At 39.0% G+C, this 20,952-nt stretch overlaps 1 protein-coding gene and 1 pseudogene across 2 annotated transcripts; one reads left to right on the top strand and one right to left on the bottom strand.

The window, feature by feature from the left end:
- Window positions 1-926: 926 nt before the first annotated feature.
- Window positions 927-15,271, top strand: LOC122644072 (casein kinase 1-like protein HD16). Of its 2 annotated transcripts, none has more exons than XM_043837676.1 (16): window positions 927-1,708; window positions 2,039-2,167; window positions 2,269-2,342; window positions 2,464-2,533; window positions 2,734-2,789; window positions 5,173-5,244; window positions 5,621-5,715; window positions 5,838-5,904; window positions 6,016-6,145; window positions 6,243-6,461; window positions 6,711-6,853; window positions 10,813-10,987; window positions 11,115-11,205; window positions 11,629-11,786; window positions 14,499-14,687; window positions 15,204-15,271. In XM_043837676.1, exons 1-16 carry the CDS (start codon window positions 1,250-1,252, stop codon window positions 15,261-15,263), a joined length of 2,187 nt encoding a protein of 728 aa, XP_043693611.1. In that variant the 5' UTR covers window positions 927-1,249; the 3' UTR covers window positions 15,264-15,271. The 2 variants fall into 2 exon arrangements, with proteins under 2 accessions (XP_043693611.1, XP_043693612.1); XM_043837677.1 differs by having other exon boundaries at window positions 929-1,708; window positions 6,723-6,853.
- Window positions 15,272-19,405: 4,134 nt separating this feature from the next.
- Window positions 19,406-20,625, bottom strand: LOC122642226 (annotated as a pseudogene).
- Window positions 20,626-20,952: the final 327 nt, after the last annotated feature.

Raw genomic sequence — 20,952 nt, 5'->3', positions numbered from 1 at the left:
CACATCTGTTGATGCTTCTATGCACATTCCCATTGGCCCGTATTGATGTAGGCCACTCTGGCTATCAATGAACCCTCTCTCTAAAAAAATTGGGCAAGAGATCGTTGTCCGGATGTGTAGCGCTTGCACTCGTGTGGGGGACAATAAGAATGCGTGCAGGAGCATTTGACTCAATGAGTTTTAAAGTTTGTATGGTCCCTAGTCTAGTTTATAGCCTAACTGGGTTATTAGGATCGGTAATAAACAATGTTTATTTTTTTTAGAGAAAGTTTTCTGTGTTGGGGGCATAGGTTGCGCCCAGACACATGGGGTGGGTGAAATGACCACCTGCCCTCTTGATTAGGGCTATAAATGGATAACAAAAAATCCAAATTCGATCGCATCCGTATCCGTTTAGGAGCATCCGTATTCGATTAGAGATATCCGGAAAAAAAATCCAACTACTCCGATAAAAATCCGAATCCGAATACTTAATTATAAAAAATTAAGTAATAACGATCTTGAGGGTTTTTGAAGATTCAACAGGTTATAGAATATGAGGAGAAGAGAATCATGATCTAAAACTATGGATTGAGAGTGAATTGTATCCACTAGGGGGAGGAAGGTTCGGGTTACACAAGGCAGAGATGTAAACGGATGGTCGAAAATTCGAATTCGATCCGCATCCGAATCCATTTAGAGGTATCCGTATTTGACTAGGAAATATCCGAATCCGATTACATCCGATCCGTATCCGAGCCGAATCCGATCCGTATACATGCCTACTCTTGATTGGGAGGCTCATGTGTTGGCTGTGCTGCGGTACACAGAACATCATGATCATCATTTTTTTTTTAATAAACATATTATAGGTAAAAAAAAGAAAAAAAAAAGAAAAAGAAAAAAAGAAAGGCGTTGTCAAACGTGCCGATTCCTCTCTGTCTCTCTCTCCATCACTCTTCAGGTATGTTTCTCTGACACTTGATTATGTTTTCTTTTCTGATTTCTGCAAAACCCTAGAAAAAGTATTTCTTACAGTGCGGGAAAGCCATAGCAAAGCTAATAATCTGCTAAAATTCGGCCACCACGTTCTTTGGATCTTTCGTATTCTATTCGTTTTGTCACACCTATGGAACATTTGACGATGGGGTTTTTAGGTTTTCACGGAAAATCGATTCAAGTTCAGTAATGGTGAGGAATTCAGAGATTTGGGTAAGAAGATAATGTTCGGATTGGGAGAAGAAGGGTCTCTGGATTGTATGGGCCAAGAATGCCAGAGCTGCGTAGTGGGGTACGTCGTGCCCGTGCTCCGATCGTAGATCAGGGGCGCAAGACGAGAGGTCGAGTTGCGAAGAAATCCGAACCTGTGGTTGGTAATTGCATCAGAACCAGAGCCGCAGTTGCTAAGGAGGCTGCGAAGGCGGAAGCTGTTCGAATTGGGGTTAAGACTCGGGCAGGGAAGCCCAGAACGAGGTTGGCCGTGAGGAATCGGGCCAAGGCTGCGGTGATTGTGATTTCAGAGAAGAACGGTGTTTCTGGGCGTGATCGGGTCAGGGAGGCTCCAGAGGAAGGGAAAGATAAAGCCGGAGATCGGATTGCCAATTTAGGGGACAAGGTTTGGGCGGACAATCGTAAGAAAGAAATGATGGGCGACGATAGCGGTGGCTTGAGTGCCAACAAGGCTGGTGGGCAGGAAGAAGAAGGGAGCACAGCGCCTTTCCCTGAAAGGGTGAGCTGGAACATTTATTTTCTTCTAAATTAAGATGACAAAATTAAATCGGTTCCTTTCTTATTTATGTTGAACTGTATCTTCTCTTGATTTTCTTGACTGTTTGATTTTCTGAGTTGTGTTCGTTTTACTATCAGTATCCTTGTCTGCTATAATCAGTATTAGTTATAATTTCCCGTTTGTTTTTAATTCTTGAATTTATTTTTATACAGATTATGTCAAGCTGCACTGCTTATCCTACCATTGATAGATTTTATTGTTGATTAGAACATTCGTTGGAATTTAGTACGTCTTACATAGTTTTTATCATGTGAACAATTTACCCCTCAGGTTCAGGTGGGAGGATCCCCAGTCTATAAGGTTGACAGGAAGTTGGGCAAAGGGGGGTTTGGTCAGGTATTCGTGGGTCGTCGTGTAACAGGAGGGAATGAGCGGTCAACAAGTTCTGGGCCTATGGAGGTATTTAAAAATGAAAAATAACCACGGGGAGCTTGTTTTTTGTTCTTCTTGGATAGTTATGGTATTTACTTGCTTTTCCTTGGCTTTTGTGTTACCATCAGGTGGCGCTAAAATTTGAACATAGAACCAGCAAGGGGTGTAACTATGGTCCTCCATATGAGTGGCAAGTTTACAGGTATGTTTATTGAGTTGGATAATCATCACCATAATTATTACTGTTGTCATTACTATTGTTGTTGTTGTTGTTCTTCTTCTTCAATTCTCTTGGACATTGATGCATATTTCTTGTTGGGCAGCAATCTTGGTGGCAGTCATGGAGTGCCAAAAGTACACTACAAGGGGAGGCAAGGGGATTATTATGTAATGGTATGATTCATACTCTCTCTATCAATCTTTTGGTCAGTCGGCCAGTCTCTTCTGTTTTCTCTGTCCATGACTTAGTGATTTCCATTGCCTGATATGGAATTTAATTACAAGTCTTTATCCTACATGCTTTTGGTGGTTTTTCCCCCCATTTGTCTTGAATTAATGAACGGGTGGATGAAATAAATCTTACATATCTGCAGGTTATGGACATGTTAGGTCCAAGCTTGTGGGATACATGGAACACTTCAGGGCAAGCGTGAGTATCTCTGATTCGTAGAGTCACAATTTCTCCTTACATTGAGTCATTGATTATTCAAGTGTGTTATTGTGTTCAGATGCAAGTTTCAAGTTCTTTATGCTATGGACCACTGGACAGAGGGATTCTTTTGGTCAACTTCATTTTTAATTGTTTTTTAAGTAGTAAATCCAGAAGAACTTTAAAGCGATCGTGCATTCTCATTTTTTATCACTTATATTCCCTTCTATCTAGCATTTTCTTTAGTACAATCTTAGTCATTAGCAGGGGATGATGCATAACATCTGAACCTGCTAATTTGTTGTGGAATTTGCCTCTACTTGTTCCCACCTAGAGCTATGTTCCCACCTAGAGCAACCTTACTTCTACTGCTTAACTATTTTTCACGTCGATAGGCATGCATATGATGTTTGGCGTAAAAGCTGTCACATGCATAAACATGCTTGTGATGCATTGCCATTTTGTTTTACTTTTCATATCCAAGAGATTTGGATGCAAAGTAGAGTAAAATCTAATAACCAAATTGGGAATGAATTGTAGTTAGTGACAGTCATGTTAGGTAATTATTTCAGAAGTTTTTTCTTTAGGTTTGAAAATTTGCACTTCCATTCCCTTTATTTCCCTCGCAACCAAAAGGAGCCATTGTGGCTCAACTTTACCATATTGTGATGCTATTCACAATATCTTGTGGTTCCCAAAATCCTCTATTGTTGGTCATCATGGAAGAATTCGGTTGAAACTGCAGGTTTTAACTGAGTTGTCTCGGTTTTGCAGCCTATCGAGACGAGATAAGGGTCGAATTTATATTCGACCTGGTTTCGACCCTTGTTTCAGCCATATTTCGGTAATTTCGCAAGTTTCGACCTGAAAACCTATATTAATTCACTTATCCCCATCAAAACTCGAGGAAACTTTACTTGAAACCAAGACATGCACTTATTCATGCCAAATATCATTTAAGTAAATGATTATTTCTTTTACTTAAAATATTATTCATAAATAAGCAAATACCCCCAATTTGAATTCAATAAAAATGGTTAAAAAATCAAATTCTACAAGGATAAAAAGTCAACCCTCCAGTTATTGAACAAAAACAGATTTTTTGGCTGTAGGTGCAATTTTCAAATTTTAAATGCTGAGGTTTTTCTCAAATCTAAAAATTCCATAAATCTTAATATGATAAAACGTTTGCTAAAAACCAAAAGAGTGGTAAAATGTTCATTTGTTTTAATGTTTAAAAATTTATTTTCATTCAGAGTGATTTTAAACAGCATTCGCGCACACCTTATTATATTTGACCGGAACATAACTAATTCTTCAATATAAATCAGATTTAAGCAATTTTGGATTTGGTTAGCTTTCAAACAAATAAAAAATTGCTTAAATCTGATCTATATTGAAGGAATTATGTTATGGTCAAACCTTATTCAATACAATGTCCAAGAACAATATACACTATCAAACTTGGGTCAAAACTATTTTGAGTGTTCCTTATGTGAAACTAATGCATGGATTGGGTTCAAAATATCAAAAATAGGCAGCACAACAAGAATCAGTCCCATCCTCCCCCCCCCAAAAAAAAAAAAAACTACTTCTGTGCCTTGAAACCAAGGTTTTGAGTTTGACTTGGAGAAAGTACCAGGTTTCGACCAAGATATGGTCGAAACCTGGGAAATCTCGATTTCTGGCTGATCGAAACCAGTGTTGGCACCGAGTCCTTGAACCGTGCTAGTCATGGTTCTCCAAATCGCATGGGCGCACATTCTCATTTACTGGAATTCTGCTTTAGATCATACTACTAGTTATTGGTGTTAGTTAAGAGTAAAATGCACTCGAGGCGATATGGCCAAAAAGGGAAGCTTGTGTTTGGCCCTGGTGGATCACAGTTAAAATGAATTAGAAGTTCTGAGAAAATTGGAGAGATATACTAGTGTTCCAAGTTATTTTAGACAATTACTTAATCTTTTTTGATTGTAAGAATTTGTAGCATGGCCGTGTATTTTGAGTTGTTTTCTATAAGATAAAGTTTGAGCTGATATTAACAACCTTTGTAGTTGTTGTGTACTGCAGTATTTCTGTATTAGATTTCATTGTATAAGCGTAATGCCAACCGTGATCCCTTATTGAGATTGCTTCATGCAAAGCAATTTAGTAGTGATATTGTTTATGTTAATGACCAACTAGTGTGAATGAAAAAGAAAAGATTTCACATTCTTTCTGTTATTATTTTCCTTTTAGCTTTACATGTAGGGAGAGCGAAGATTTAGTGCATCATTTTTTCTACTATGTACTTCTATATGTAATATTCTTCCATAATGACTAGAAACTAGTAACAACATATGCTGATAGATACTTAATTGTATTATTTTTAAATAATGAGCAGGATGTCATCAGAAATGGTAGCTTGTATTGCAGTGGAGTCTATATCGATCCTAGAGAAGATGCACTTGAAGGGGTAAGTGTCTATTGTTTATTGTTTCAATCGTGGCTTTCACAGTATCCCTACAATTTAAAGATCCGTATTTATTCCTGTGCAATACTGATCCATATCAGTATGGATTGGATGATCCAACAAAGGATTGCTGACCAGCTAGCAAAAGCTCGATATTGCTGCTGAATGGTCTGATAGACTGTATATGATAGATTGGATTGTTCTACTCCAATAACAACACGGGTTGGATGATCTGAATGATCCTATACTGATCCTTAAAACCATGTGGTGTTCAATATGAAAGACAATTGATATGGCTTCGGGATATGTGCTTGTTATCTATAGATTTAGATTCCCTTTGATATCATATTTTTGACACGATTCCTTTGTCTGACATTAGTTATGTCCATGGAGATGTAAAGCCTGAGAACTTCCTGCTCGGTCAGCCAGCTACGCCTCAGGAAAAGAAGTTGTTTCTTGTTGATCTTGGATTAGGTGAGGAAGTTCAGTGTTCATTAGCTGACCCAGGGTGGCATCGCCATTTCTTATCAACTTCTTTATTGTTATTTTGTACTCTCATTTCTTTCTTTAGTTCATTATTTTCATATGACTTGCAGCAACAAAATGGAGAGATAGCACTAGTGGCCAGCATGTAGAGTACGATCAACGTCCCGATGTATTCAGGTCAATTGTTGTTTAAATTGAGGTCCATTGGTGTTAATATGGTTATGTGAGAAGTTATGTTTGTAAGTATGGTACTGCTTCTAACCCTTATCCCATCCCATTTAAATGCAGGGGAACTGTTCGTTATGCTAGTGTTCATGCCCACTTAGGAAGAACTGCAAGTAGAAGAGATGATCTGGAATCTCTTGCATATACCCTGATCTTTCTTCACCGAGGGAGGTTACCATGGCAGGGTTATCAGGTATTTTATGCTACCAAATGTCCTACGGCTATTTTATACTGTCTGTGGACATTTCATTGCTAAATTAGTGTCTTGATGTATGGCTTTATCCTGTCAGGGAGATAATAAATCATTCCTAGTTTGCAAGAAAAAGATGGCAACATCACCTGAAATTTTGTGTTGCTTCTGCCCTCCGCCTTTTAAGCAATTTCTTGAGGTTGTGGTGAACATGAAATTTGATGAGGAGCCTAATTATTCCAAGCTAATATCTTTGTTTGATGGTTTGATTGGACCAAATCCTGCTGTAAGGCCAATTAATACTGATGGCGCTCTGAAGGTAATAAGTGGAGATATCTGGATATAACTGAAAAAAAATTGGCCAAATGTTCTCTGTGCTGGGGCACAGGCTGCGCCTAGACACATGTGGGTGGGTGAAATGACCATCCTGCCCCCCTGAATGGCAGGCCCATGTGTCTGGGTGCAGGCTGCGCTGCGGCACAGGGAACATCAGCCCAAAAATATTTATATTTTAATGTTGGATGAAAATTTGTATTCAACACTTTTTTTTTCATTTAATCCTTGTGAGATTATGTATCAGGTTGGTCAGAAACGGGGTAGGTTGACCATTGATGAAGACGACGATGTACTACCAAAGAAAAAGGTCCGTTTAGGAGTTCCTGCCACTCAGTGGATTTCAGTCTACAACGCCAGGTTGCCAATGAAACAGAGGTATGCTTACTTTGTGTCATTTTCAGGGGCAAAGTTGTTTTGTATTATCGTATATATGCTGTTTTGAGATATCCATCGATGATATGACCCTCAATAGAATAAATTGGCAGAAGATTCGTATTGCTGAGATTCAAAATTTCAGCTGAATAAGACTTCCCAAGTTTCATTAGTTGTAATTGTATCCTAACAATATCAGGGATGGAAATTGAAAATAGTTTTGTCTACAGTGTCTCAATCAGTTGGCTGATCTGTTTCTGTGTGTTTGTCTGGTTATTCTTGTTATATTCATGGTACTAAATCTCGTTTCGTTTCGGTGTTTTGGTCTGACCTAAATTTCCGAGATACCGAAATTTCGTCGAAATCTCGGTCGAAATATGGTATTTTTCTGTGGGTGTAAAATGCCAAAAATGTCCGAGATTTCTGAAATTTTCGAAATGAGATGACCGAAATTACTGAGATTTCCAAAACGAGATGACCGAAATTTTCGAAATTTCATCGAAGTTTCCGAAATATTCGAAATATTGCATTTTTTCATATCGGACTTGCGTTTCGTTTCGGACAGGTCGAGATACTCGAAATATTCGATATCTCGACCGAAATTTTGCGAGTTTCAGTACTATGGTTATATTACCTGCTTAATCAATTAATTATTAATGCCTTAACCCTTTCTGTAATGAATTCAATGGACCTCACCATTTTATTGTAATGGCATTACAAACAAACAAATAAACAATTCAGCCTTATCCCAACTAAATTGGGTGTTGACTACATGGATCCTTGCCCTCCAATCAGCTCTAATTGAAGGTCATACTTGATACAAGACCTAAGTTATGCATGTATTTCCTTACCACTTCTCCTAGAGTCATTTTAGGTGTGCCCCTGGCTCTTTTAGCTCATTCAATCTGAATCAAATCACGCCTTCGTATTGGAGCATCTAAAGGACTCCGTTGAACATGGCCATGCCACCTCAAGTGACTTTCTTGTAGCTTGTCATGTGTCGGAGCTATTCACAAACCAGCTCTAATTTGATCATTTCTTACTTTATCCTTCCTAGTTTTGCTACACTTCCATGTCAACATTCTCATCTTAGCTACACTGAGTTTATCTATGTGATCTTTCTTACAACCCAACATTCCGCACCATACATCATAGTCGGTTATATGATAGTCCTGTAAAATTTTCTTTTAAAGTTTTAAAGGAATACATAGATCACACAACACATCGGATGGACCTCTCCACTTAATCCATCCTGTTCTAATTCTTTGTGAAACATCATCCTCTATATCACCTTCTTTATTTATGATCGAGTCCGTATCCCTAAAATAATCACTTTGCATAATCTCCTCCCATCAATCACCACCTCATTATCTGTCCTAGTGTAACTAAAGTTACACAACATATACTTATTTTAAAACATTTTGATTCCAAGGTTGATTTCCGTAACTCAAACTTGGCATTAATCTCTGCTTTTGTCTCATACACCAAAACAATATCTTCAACAAAAAGCATACACCAAGGAACCTGATCTTGAATGTCTCTGGTTAAATCATCTATGATAAGCACAAACAAAGAAAGGCTTAAAGTTGATCCTTTATATAGCCCAATTGTAATTGAGAATTCACTACCTTGACCCCCCACAATTCTTGCACCAGTCACCATACCATTATACATATATTTAATTATGTCCACATATTTATTTGGAACACTTACTCTTCTCCAACACTTGCCATATTAACTCTCTAGGGACTCTGTCATAAGCTTTTTCTAGGTCAATAAAGATCATATGTAGATCCTTCTTGGAATTTCTAAATCTTTCCATGAGTCTCCTAAGTAAATAGATTATGTCGTGGATCTTCTTGGCATAAAGGCAAATTGGTTCTTCGAAATAGTAGTTTCTTATCTTAGGCGAGTTTTAACTCTCTTCTATAATTTCATAGTATGACTCATTAGTTTTATGGCTCTAGAGTCATTGCAGATCTGAATGTCACATTTATTTAATTAGAACCACAATGCTTCTCCTCCATTCATCTAGCATTTTCCTTGTGCTCATAATCTTATTAAGCAACTTGGTTAGCCAATATTAACCATAGATGCCTAAACTCTTCCACACTTCTCTTGGGACCCCATCTGGACCTGGTGCCTTGCTTACTCTCATTCTCCTTAGAGCTTCTTTTACTTCAAGCACCCTAATTTTTCGTATATATCTACGACTTGTGATGTCATGATGGGTAATGTAGCCTTCCGGGACACTAGTACTTGAAATGTCGTCATTTTTAGTAGGCTGTAGAAATAATCTTTCCATCTCTCCTTAATATCCTCATCCCTTATTTGTACATTACCATCTTCACTCTTAATACATCTAACATGATTGGAATCTTTACTCTTCCTTTCCCTCATTCTAGGTATCTTATAGATGCTTTCCCCCCTTCCTTTGTGCTCATATTGTTATAAAGATCTTCATATTTTTTTGCCCTTGGTTTGTCCATGATCTTTTTAGCTTCATTTATGGTAAATTTATACTTTTTTTGATCCTTTACATCCTTACTCCTTAGTCATTTTCCTTGTCTTTGGGCACTTTTCATACCAATACATCATCCATTAAACATGTGATGTATATCGACTGTCTAAAACCAGCCACAGGTGTAGGGATTTTCCCTACACCAGCAAAAGTGTAGGTATAAGATAGGTGTAGGGTTTTCCCCTACACCCGCATAAATCGTGGGATTAGGTTAGGGTTTGTTTAGTCTTTTATTTGAAGTTGTAATCCTAATTGGATTCCTAGTTTAACTCTGAATTCTAATTAGGAGTCCTAGTTTCTATTTTGTTGGGAATCCTAGTTAAAGTCCTAGTTTCTATTTTTGGGAATCCTAGTCCTAGTTGTCAATCCTAATCCTAGTTGGGATTCCAGTTAGAGTTTAACTTCTATTTAGAGTCCTAGTTTAAGTCTGTTTTTCTATTCAGCCATGAGGCTATAAATATGTAAGAGCTCTTGAGAGCCCCCACAATTGAATGAATAAGAATTTTGCTTTGTGTAATTGAAATCCTAGTCAGAGGATGAGAGGCTGAGAGAGCCATCCCACTATCCCCCTTTTCCAATTCCATCTTTTCTCCGTTCTTCTCCTCTTTCCTTCGAAGTATTGTTCATGGGTACTGTTCACTCTACTTTGGTGGACTGCTCATTATTAATTCTCTGCTGGTTCAAGAACACAACAGATCTGATAGCAAGTTTTTGTCATTCAAGAGGGTTATCTGATCACTGTGTGAAACAGATTCAGATCACAGTTCTGTTAGGAATTTGGGTTTTTTCCGTTGAAGCTCGATCTGCCTGTTCTTCAAGGTACTGCTACTGCAATTTCTGTATTCTATTTCAAGTTATTAAATCTGGGTTTGGAGTACAGCCTGTAAGCATTATCTTCTCTTCTCATTTCAGTTCTGATATTTAATTAATTACTATTTTGTCTGAAACCCTAAGTTTCTATTTTCATTCTTCTACTTTCTAATTATGTGATTTCACCATAACTTCACATCAGACCATCATAATCCACCCAAACTTAGACCGATCTCCCTCACGCCTAGTGGGAAACTCGATCTTGGTTATAGCCCCAACAGTCAACCCTAAACCCTAGATTCCATCATTGTTCTCTTTACAGAAACCCAGAAATCTAACCCTAAATTGCTGCAATTCAATTCCAGCACACTTTCCCCCATTAAAACTTAACGTAACCTTCATTGATGGACTCCCCTACATCAACTTAGCCTAACCCTACCATCAAACCCTAGGTTCCACTAAACCCTAACCCTAATTTGACGAAAATCCCAATTTTGGCCTACCCGATATACCAGTTTATAGCAGATCCTGGTTACTGGATCCTAGTTGGATTATCTACCAATCTAGGAGGACTACATCAACATGATTCTTGGATATTCACACGATGACTTATTCATTTCTTTTCAATTAGATATCACTATAATGTGGCCGATGGACGACTGGCACAACATGTAGAAAGAGGAAATGAAGATGGCCTGCTTATAAGTTGTGTGGCTTCTTGTTCCAATCTTTGGGCACTTATCATGGACGCTGGCACTGGTTTCTCATCCCAAGTTTATGAGCTGTCACCATACTTCTTACATAAGGTATGATTTCGCTTCCCCCCCCTCCCCCTAGGGGTTGTGTAGGGAACTTGTCTTTGATTGGCTCTAATCATTGCGAGAATTAATTGCATTCTAATTTTTGTACCGATTTTTCGGAAAATAATCACAGGAATGGATTATGGAGCAGTGGGAGAAGAATTACTACATCAGTTCTATAGCTGGTGCCAACAATGGAAGTTCTCTAGTTGTGATGTCCAAAGGTCGCCTTTCCCATAAAGCTTCCTTATTTTTGTTCTATTTTAGGGGGCGGGGGGGAATCCATTGGTGAATCTTAACGCACTGCATGTTGTTGATGACCCATGATGCTACATATATTGCTTGTCACAAGATAAAATTGGACCAGGTGCAATTATTGTGCACCTCTACTGCATATGTTGGTGGATGTGGAAGACTAGCTTCTCCAAGTATTAATAATTCTAGTGCCATGCTAAAGTCTTAAAACATCAGGAGATCCTAGATACACACACACACACACTAGCTTTAATGGACTGGGATTCTCCAGTAGGTAAAGAAAGGCTCTTGAAGAGTTGGGACTCAAGCATGGACACACTGTTCTGAATTTCAATTTTTCATTTTCCATCTTCATTGTTGAATCCTGAACTTTTGGGGCTGATTTTCTGTAGGGACCCAATACACTCAACAGTCTTATAAAGTCAGTGACTCCTTTCCGTTCAAGTGGATAAACAAGAAGTGGAGAGAAGGATTCCATGTAACCTCAATGGCGACTGCTGGAAGCCGATGGGGTGTTGTCATGTCTCGAAATGCCGGCTTCAGTGATCAGGTTGAGTTCCAGTTTTTATACCATTCGTAGTACTTCTGAATTATTCATTATTCTACTTGGAAAATATTGTCTTGATGCATGTCTCAGTAAAATGCCTTCATTTTAAGTGGGTTCTTTCAGTCCAGATAGCTTCTGTATATGTTGGAAGTGAGAAACTTATTGCTGATTCACCATCGGCCTAGAAAGTCCTGTGGCTTCTTGATTCCACCACATGGTAGTTGCAACCTTTAAATGACCCATGAAAAATTATATCTTTTTTTGTATTAATCGTTTCTGGGTTGACCAATTTGCTGAGCCCCATTCAACTCTCTCCCCCTTTGATGGACTCGCAAGAAAATTGTTTTTTGGCAACTCTGATGCCATCCAGGGTTCAGAAACAGTGGTTCGGATCGGTTATGGGCCCACTCAATCAACAAGATTCCAAGCTTTAAAGGGGAATGACAGATTTGTAAATAAACAGAATATTAGAGAGTTACTCACGTAGATAAGAAGGGAATAGGATAGGAATTACTAATTAAAGACTGGGGGAAGAATATGCATTAACATAAATTAAGGACAGATCAGAACTATAGATAAGGAGTGGCGTTTTTGGAAGAAAGGGAGTGGGGATTGTGATATAGCGGTTTTTTTTTTTTGGGGGGGAGGGGGTGGGGGGGTTGTCTTCAACCTCCCGACCATACCAGCAGGGCAGTAGAACCATAATAGTTCTGGCGTTCAAACTACAATCAAATTGACTCCAATTGGCTCACAATTTCTGGGGAAGGAAGCTAATACCTTGGCCTATTAATTTCTACTGAAGGGCACCCAAAACAGAGATCAAAACATGAAATATAGTTTCTGCAACTCAGGTCCAACAATAGCAAGAGGACCAGCCCAGAAGTTTATTTGATTCTCACAGTTGGGAAGGAATTAGGGGTTGAGATTCCTGGGGTTTGGTCACGCAGAGGAGGGCTTCCTTCGACCCAAAAACCAGATTGAAAGGAATAGGGAGGAGAGATATTGAAGACCAGTTGTGACTTGTCGTAGGTGTCGCCCGAAGCAAGGAAGGGTTAGAAAGAAAGAAGAAACCAGAAGGGAAGGAGAGATAAAGAATGACAGTTGAAGAAACAAAAGAAATAGAAAGGAAAACTAAGGGCTTACGGAGAGGAAGGAAACCAGAATCGAAGGGGGAAAAGAGAGGATATCACACGCCCAGCTTGGTTCCACATGTTACTGCAACTGTAACTCACTTAACTTTTCGTTCAATCTCTAAAACTCCAACGTTGAGATTACGTGTATAAATCATAGTTGGAAAACTGGGTTTTGATTTTTGACTGAGGCTGGTCGCTCGAGTCGAGTCAAAATTTTGGAAAACCTGATCAAGTGTTGTGTAGACTAGGTCAAGGTAAAAAATGGCGAGACTGTGTGATAAATTGTCCGAGTCAAATAAAAAACTATAAATTAAAAAATGTGACTCGTCGAGTATAGTCGTTTTTTTTTAAAAGGGTTAAATACACGTACCCCCCTGTAATGCACCCAATATTCCTCGTACCCCCCTAAGCTTTTGATAAGTCCACGTACCACCCCTCAATATTCCACGTACCACCCCTGCTTTACCCCCCTAATGCCATTTAAGTCCACACTAGGTATTAAATGCTAAAAGATGACCAAACTACACTTTCTTCTATTTTTCTAAAATTTGAAAAGACCTAATTGCCCTGACCTATTTGCTAAAATTTGAAAAGACCAAAATGCCCTCATCTTCCCCAAATCATCATCTTCTTTTACATACCCACCACCACCACCACCACCATTAACATCATCTTCTTTTACATACCCTTTTTTAAATCATAAAGCCGATTCACTTAGAAATTGAGTTGAGTAAAATAGTAAATCCATATTCTAAAACAATAAGAAACCCTCCAACTCCTCGACTCCCTTCTCTTGTTCAATGGTATGACTCAAAATGCAATGATCTGTGATTCCTTGATTTTATTTCCTTGTTTTTCCATATTTTTACTAATTTATACATATTTATTGTATAAAAAAAAATATAAAAAATGTGGCTTGTCTTGACTGGGTTTGACAAGGCCGAGTCACCAGGTTTTTCTGAAAGATGAGTCGAGTCAGAAAACCTGGTTTTCCAGCTATACCATAAATAAGAGAACAAAACCTACTCAACTAGGAAACTAAAAACTTAAATGAGGAAACGAAAAACAAACTTGACTCAAACGAGGAAACTATCTCTTTCATGTTACGTTACCCAACAAAATAAACTAAAGATTACAATATTATGTCCTACCAACTCCATTTGGTCCAAAAATCTATTTTAGGACCGGTTCGTCTCGGCTGGGTTTCCAGATTTGGGTCATGCCCGGTGCTGCCATAATATTGCTATTGCATCAACTTTGCAGAACTATTCATGGGGAGACATTCCTTTGTATTTATAATGATGGATAAATATTTTTTCTTGTTTCTTTTTTTAAAGGCTAAAGGATTATTTCTTTTCTGGTTGGAAGTAGAAGTCCGAGGTTTTTTATTTTCAACTTCTGCTGCTGAGTTGCTGGGAAATAGAAAAATTGCTTTGTGGTTGAATGATTCTGAACAATATTTGCAGGGTCATCTATCCTTTTAAGTCTTTGTAATGTGTGTTTCTTGTATAGACTTTAGATCTTTATTCTTCTTTTAGAATAGGCCTGTTGCATCGTAAATGTCTGACATTGGCATTTGTAGGTTGTTGAGCTTGACTTTCTCTATCCGAGTGAAGGCATTCACAGACGTTGGGACTCTGGTTATCGGATAACATCGACAGCTGCTACATGGGATCAAGCGGCTCTTATCTTGAGTGTGCCTAAGCGCAGACCTAGTGATGAAACTCAGGAGACCTTGCGAACATCTCAGTTTCCAAGTACTCATGTTAAGGTGATGACCTGGTCTTATGGTTTAAAAAATAGTATTAAAGACTCAATTTTTTTTCCTTAAGGAATTGTATTATAGATTATTAAGGCATAAGGTTTGGTGCACAGACCGTGGGATGGGACAATAGAAAGCCGAAATGACTAAAATCCCCCCTATTTGATGCACATCGTAACCGGAACCATTATTATTAAATATAACTAAAGATTAAAATTCAAATATTCGGAATAACTTGCCAACTTCTTTCTGACCTTGGCATGGTTGAGTGGTCACTAGCAAGGTTAACTAGTGAAAAAATGAATATTGAGGAGATGGTTGAGGTTCTTTTTGGTTGCTTTTATTTTATTTTTATTTTCTGGGTGAGCTGTATGTTCCTTTTGCAAACATCAAAGTTTTTACATTGGTTCAGTTGCTGATCCATGATATTGGTATTGACTGGAAATTCAAGGTAATTGCGACTGGATCAGTTTATGATGATATGTTGGTGTTGCTGACTTTTAAGGTTTCATGGCATATGTACAGGAGAAATGGGCAAAGAATCTCTATCTAGCATCTGTGTGCTACGGACGAACAGTATCTTGATTCTGGGAGGCTTAACATTGTCACTGTTTCAGCTTGCAACGTTTGATATGGCAGTGTGTGGTTATGCTACAGGGAAAGAAACAAAGGGCAGGGTTTTGATGGTTCCTCCTTTTTTGTCTCAATATTAATCAATGTTAATTGTACAGCCGTTAGTGGAAGTGGAAGTTGGGTTCCAGGAGCTTTTCCTGCTGCTCTGCAGTGGATTGTGCTCCAGTGTATGATGTAATTTTTATAAATCATCAAGTATTTATTACTCTGAAATAGAACATTGGTTTATAGAAAAACCAACAAAAAAGACTGAAAACTGTTTCAAGGACCAACGGGGCATTGGGAAGGTAACAGGTTTTATTAATTCCTCAGGGTATTGTAAGTAGGGGCAGCATGTTTGTTTTTGTTTCCAACATCAGCCTTCTCTCTGTTTACCGTAATGTGAAGATATTGTGTGTTTGATCCATGTGTTGGACACAGAATCATGAGTAGAGTAACAAGAAGGGGAAGGAAAATATGGAACTCAGCCACCCATTTACCAATACTACGTAGAACAACAGTTGGATCAAGAGGAGTAGGCTGTTTGATTCCTGACCAGCAATAGAAAGTAACAAATTATAGCAACACAAGAGAACAATGCCAGACCTTTTCGGATGAGGATTGTCTCCAGGGAGTCCAGCGCCCAGGGCGTGGCCAGGGGGGCATCCAGCGGTTGGGTTATGTTGCATACATCTCGGTGCATGCCTAGGGAACTGTTTGGCACAGCCCAACGGCTGGCAGCACCTTGGGCGTGCTGGGCTCCCTGGAGACGAGGTAAATTCGACCTTTTTCCTTGTTACTTAATGTGTTTTGTTTTTATTTTTTGGCATTTAAAAAAGAAAAAAAAAATTGAGAGGATTGTGGCATTTTAAGAGTTAACCATTGAGGGGTCAGTTATAAACCATTCAAAGAGGTGAACAATGGACTGAGACTGTAGGTGTTTAGAGTATGTAATCTCAGAAGTCTGCGGCTCAAGTAGGTTAGATGCTAATCAGATTTCATTTCTTATCACACAAAACACACCAAAGGTCAGTCTTAAAAATACGGTTTACCTTGGGCTCCTCTTTAGCGAGATAGGCTTACCTTTTCCTTGTTTTGATCCCTCCATTAAGAAGTTCACATAAAAGGTGTTTAAATTTAAGCTGTGTCGGCAATTTCCATAACAAATCTTAAAAGTTTATGGTTAGATTCTTTAAGTAGTGAATGTCATTATTGATTTCTACTAAAAAAAGAATGTCAGCATTAACTTCATATTTACGAAGGTCTGAAATATTGGTTTGATCTTGTGGATTATAAGAGGTTCTCTTGTCACCACTTGGTCTTTTTTTTTTTATGAAAAATAAGAAAATTATATTATATACTTAGGGAGCATACAGAGTTGTTGGAACAAGCATTTCTAGCCATATTCCTAACTATAGTTAGACAAAATTTATCACCAGTCTTAGTAAACTTTACATCCTGAGTTTAGTCAGATATACATAAAAAGTCTTTGAACAAATTCCACGGCCATGAGCATTTGGTTGGAGATGGAAGAATATCAGTAATGATCTTGTTATCACACAAAATTTCTTTAATCTTCAACCCAATGCAGGCAGCATGGTCACAACCTTTACGGATCTCAAAAAGATTAGCTGCTATCTCTTCAGAGTTTGGAAGAGTCCCTGTATCAAAAAATTTAAGTCTGCCATCTACCGTCACCACTTGGTCTTAATTTCTATGCATTAATATCTTTTTCTTCTATGTATTTATTTATTGGGAAAAGGCTGATACACCGCCCATGTATCGCAAGGTAGCAATGGTAGCACCCATTGTGTGTGTCTCTCTCTCTTCCCCCACGGAAATGATCCCAATCCCTCCTGTGTGTTGCTCTATCCCCTGCCCCCATTGGTGTCATCCAACGCACCCCCGAGTTGGACGATGTCCGACGCACCCCCCAGAGGTCGACATGTGGTCGAGGTGCCATTAGAACGACGAGGATGGATGCGTGCACCCGAGCTGGAAATCCTTCTCTCTATTGCATGTGTACCATGCTCAGATGTGCGCATTCATCCTCGTCACGGCCTCAGTCACGTCTTCAGAGTTGCCCCCATCCTCTTCACCAGAGTCGTCAGAGCCTGTTACAAATCCTTCTACAGTACGCCGTTCAGCTCGCATAAGGGCATTTAGGCAGGTATCCCATTGAGAAGTTTGTTTCATACCAATCTCGTATTTCTCGATCTCCTTATAGCCACCTTGTTTCCTATGATGTCTTCTTTTCTACTTCTCATCGTATGTTTTTAGCCTCTCTTAACAACATTCATATTCTGAGCCTACGTCTTATGGGCCACGTGTTGAATTTTGGGGGTGTGCCGAACATCGTCCAGCTTAGGGGTGCACTAGAGAGGAGCCGGATCCTTACGTACGCTATGTAGTCTGACAACGTTCTTTTCCCCTTATTTTTTTTTATGAGAGAGGGTTCCTTGAAAGGCAGTGTGGCCCTGCATAATGCGAGGGCCAATGGGAACGTGCATGGAAAAATCAATAGTGGTGGAATTTCTACCTTTCATGGGGGTGGGGTGGTCATTTTGCCCCTATGTGTCAGGCGCAGAGGCCATGCTGCCTTGAAAGGTTCTTTTTCTCTTCCTTTATATAAATATAGGGAGAAAGAACGCCACCTGGTTGTGGCAGATACGCCGGCTTGTGTACTGACACAGGGGCTCGTGAAATGACCACCGCACCCCTAGTCATTTACAGGGTTCTAGTGGGTGTAGTGGTCATTTTGCGCACCCTAGTGTTTGGGTGCAAGGGCGGCTTTCTCTTTCCCATAAATATAATGAATCTTTAGATCATTATATTGTTACACGATCTACTCTGATTAAGTTCTACAGGTAATTAGAGATAAACTTGTACAAAACAATTATGAAATTGACAATGACTTTTATGCATCTCTCATATTATTTCTTGCAATTTTTTCCTTCTTTTTTTTTGGCGAACCAAACGTACCTCTAGTGATACCTCTCAATGAAATAGGGCAACAAGCTTTCTTGGAATCTAAAAAAGGGCAACACCGGTTCTAAGTTATGGTATCATATTGCCGTAAGGAGAAGAAACAGAACCTATCATGCAAGGAATCACAAGTGCAAATGTCTATGGGAAGACAAGGAGTAGAGATGGAGATCTAGACAAATTCACAAAACATAGGTGCATTATCTTCAACATCAGCAGACTTCGTCATGGGAGATCTTTGGAATTATCTTTGATATCAGCATTTTGTTTAGCAATTTCACTTCTGTCTGTATTAATAAAGTGGATAGAACTACTATCTCATTACCCCATACTTTAGCAAACTATTCCCGCAAAAACTCATGTTCGGGGGATTTCTTCAATCATCTACCTAGCTTGTATTCTGTTTAACTTATTTAAATAAATTTATTTCATAAAAAAAAGGGGGGAAAGGTTTCGTACACGGTCGTGTAAACCATGTACGTAACTTTTCCCCCCTTAACTTTTTGCTTTTCCCCAAAGTTACTTTTCATTCACAATTTTTCTCTCTCTCCTCTATACATCTCTCTCATCTCTATTCACCTCCTCTCTGCAACTGTGTGCCGGGAGCGATGAGGACTTGCCGGAAGACCAAAATCGAAACCTTTCCCCTTTTATAGCTTTCTTTGAATCAAATCTACAGAAAAAGAAAGTTTCCTTCCCTCCCCTTGCACTAGTGCATCAATTTTAGTTCCATTGCAAAGATAAGAAGGAAGTTTCTCCCACCACTTGACAAAAGTGGTCTTCTCGAAGAACACATCCCTTCTTAACAGCTCAGCTTGAACCCATCGCGATTCATTTTTGTCCAGCATCGGCACTCTGTCTCTCTGATTGTCTGTATTAAAGCTGTGAGGGAATAGGGATATTCAAGGCTATTTGTGTTGGTCTTTTTCCCAGATTAAAGCTATTCATTTCCATGTGGTGGTCTTTTTCCTCAAAGACAAAATTAAAGTTTTTCTTTTCCTGCCGAAAGAGGTTATGGAGCTCTTTTGTGGAAAACTTCACATTCTATAGTAGTCTTTTTAAATTTGGATACAATAATGATGATACAGAAAGGAGAATTGGAGTGCAAATGCTGTTCATTTCCATGTGGGTTACTTCTCAGAATCTGCTTTCATTTGCAGCTTGAAGGCATTTTAGTAACCCACCTCACGCATCTCACCTCTAGCTTTGTATTCTTGAAGTTTCTTCAGCCCTTCTCTGATCTTTTCCCGGTTGTTATCGATCCTATCTTGGTTTCTCTATTTCTGCTTCTCTGACTCTCTAGCTGCAGTGAGGCTCAACATGGCTCTTGTGCTCTAGAAAACAAGCAAGTACGCAAGATATTAGCAGAGAGTATGAATTGTCCCGATAATGAAGAAAGGGAAAAAGGCAGGGAATAGCAAAACTCACCAGTCCAAGCTCCTTGATGGACGTTTCGATTGATCCCATCTCATTGCTACCAGCACCTGCTGAAGATAGAGGAAGTTGCAGTAGAAGAGGCTCTAGATCAACCACATCTTCCTTCCCCAAATTGATTGAGATTTCGTTCCTGTATTGCAGATGGTCCTTGAAACTTCTACAAGTAACTTCCGTGAGTGCTTCTCAATTTTCCCATTGAAGACTATAAAACAACAATTGGAGAATGGCATCTGGGTTCTTGACAGTGAACATTCTTCCCTTCCCTGTGCAGAAAACATAGGTTCCGAAAGGCCTGTAAGGACTAAGCTCGATGAAGCTAGTAACTGTTTGCAACAACGAATTGGTACACCCCATGAATGTGCAAGCGGTGTGGCTGGCAAGGGACGAAACATTTCTCACTACATCATAGAAGGACGACGATGCTTCTTGAGATCTAGCGATTGATTCCAGCTAGGTTGAGTTGAAGCATGGGAGAAGGGTCTGCAATTTTCCTTTGATGGATGAGAGAGGAGAACAGAGGAGAGAGAAAATTGTGAATGGAAAGTAATTTTGGGGACAAGCAAAAAGTAAAGAGAGGGTATTTTTGAGGAAAAGCAAAAAGTTAAGGGGGGAAAAGTTACGTACACGGTTTACACAACCGTGTACGAAACCTTTCCCCCAAAAAAAATTAACGGTATGGATTAGTTGTATATGTCCAGAAGTCAGGGTTTCAAAATCGGTGAATCGAATGGAATTGGTTCACTCGTATCAGAATTGACTGAGATTGATTCCAATTTTTGATGTTCTGAATTCGAATATTCACACTAAGATTTTCTCGATTTTTGCCTGTTCAAGTCGATTCTAGGGTTATTCGTACCGGTTCTAGCCAATTTTGATCTGATCTGAATTGAAAATCTGTAGTGATCGATTCCATCACGGATTTCTAGTTTTAAAACCCTGCCAAAAGTGACTGTTGTTTTAATTTATTGCCTAGTCCTTATTGACATAAAAAATTTCATCCATATTGATACCCTTGTGAGTATTTTCATCGGCCCACGATAGTGCAGGAGCTACACGACCAAACAGTGATCTCTTGCTTTTTCTTTTTCTTTTTTTAATTCATTTGTCTGCCTATCTGGAGTTCTGTGAGACGTTTACGAATATGGCGTGGCACAAGGGTTCCACGCTAGCAAATCCCGCGGCTACGAATTTATTTATTTATTATCTCCTCCAAAATTCTCTTAATATCCAGTCTCTGGAC

The sequence above is a fragment of the Telopea speciosissima genome, chromosome 10 (assembly GCF_018873765.1).
Source record: "Telopea speciosissima isolate NSW1024214 ecotype Mountain lineage chromosome 10, Tspe_v1, whole genome shotgun sequence".
Classification (NCBI taxonomy): domain Eukaryota; kingdom Viridiplantae; phylum Streptophyta; class Magnoliopsida; order Proteales; family Proteaceae; genus Telopea; species Telopea speciosissima.
The sequence above is the reverse complement of the archived record's forward strand: the minus strand, read 5'-3'. Positions and strand labels throughout refer to the sequence as shown.

Excerpts from the sequence above, each read along its gene's own strand:
- LOC122644072 (XM_043837676.1), top strand. The coding sequence starts at position 1,250 with ATGCCAGAGCTGCGTAGTGGGGTACGTCGTGCCCGTGCTCCGATCGTA. Across the intron at positions 2,168-2,268 it reads CAAGTTCTGGGCCTATGGAG|GTGGCGCTAAAATTTGAACA; the intron begins GTATTTAAAAAT and ends TGTTACCATCAG. Across the intron at positions 14,688-15,203 it reads TTCCAAGTACTCATGTTAAG|GAGAAATGGGCAAAGAATCT; the intron begins GTGATGACCTGG and ends GCATATGTACAG.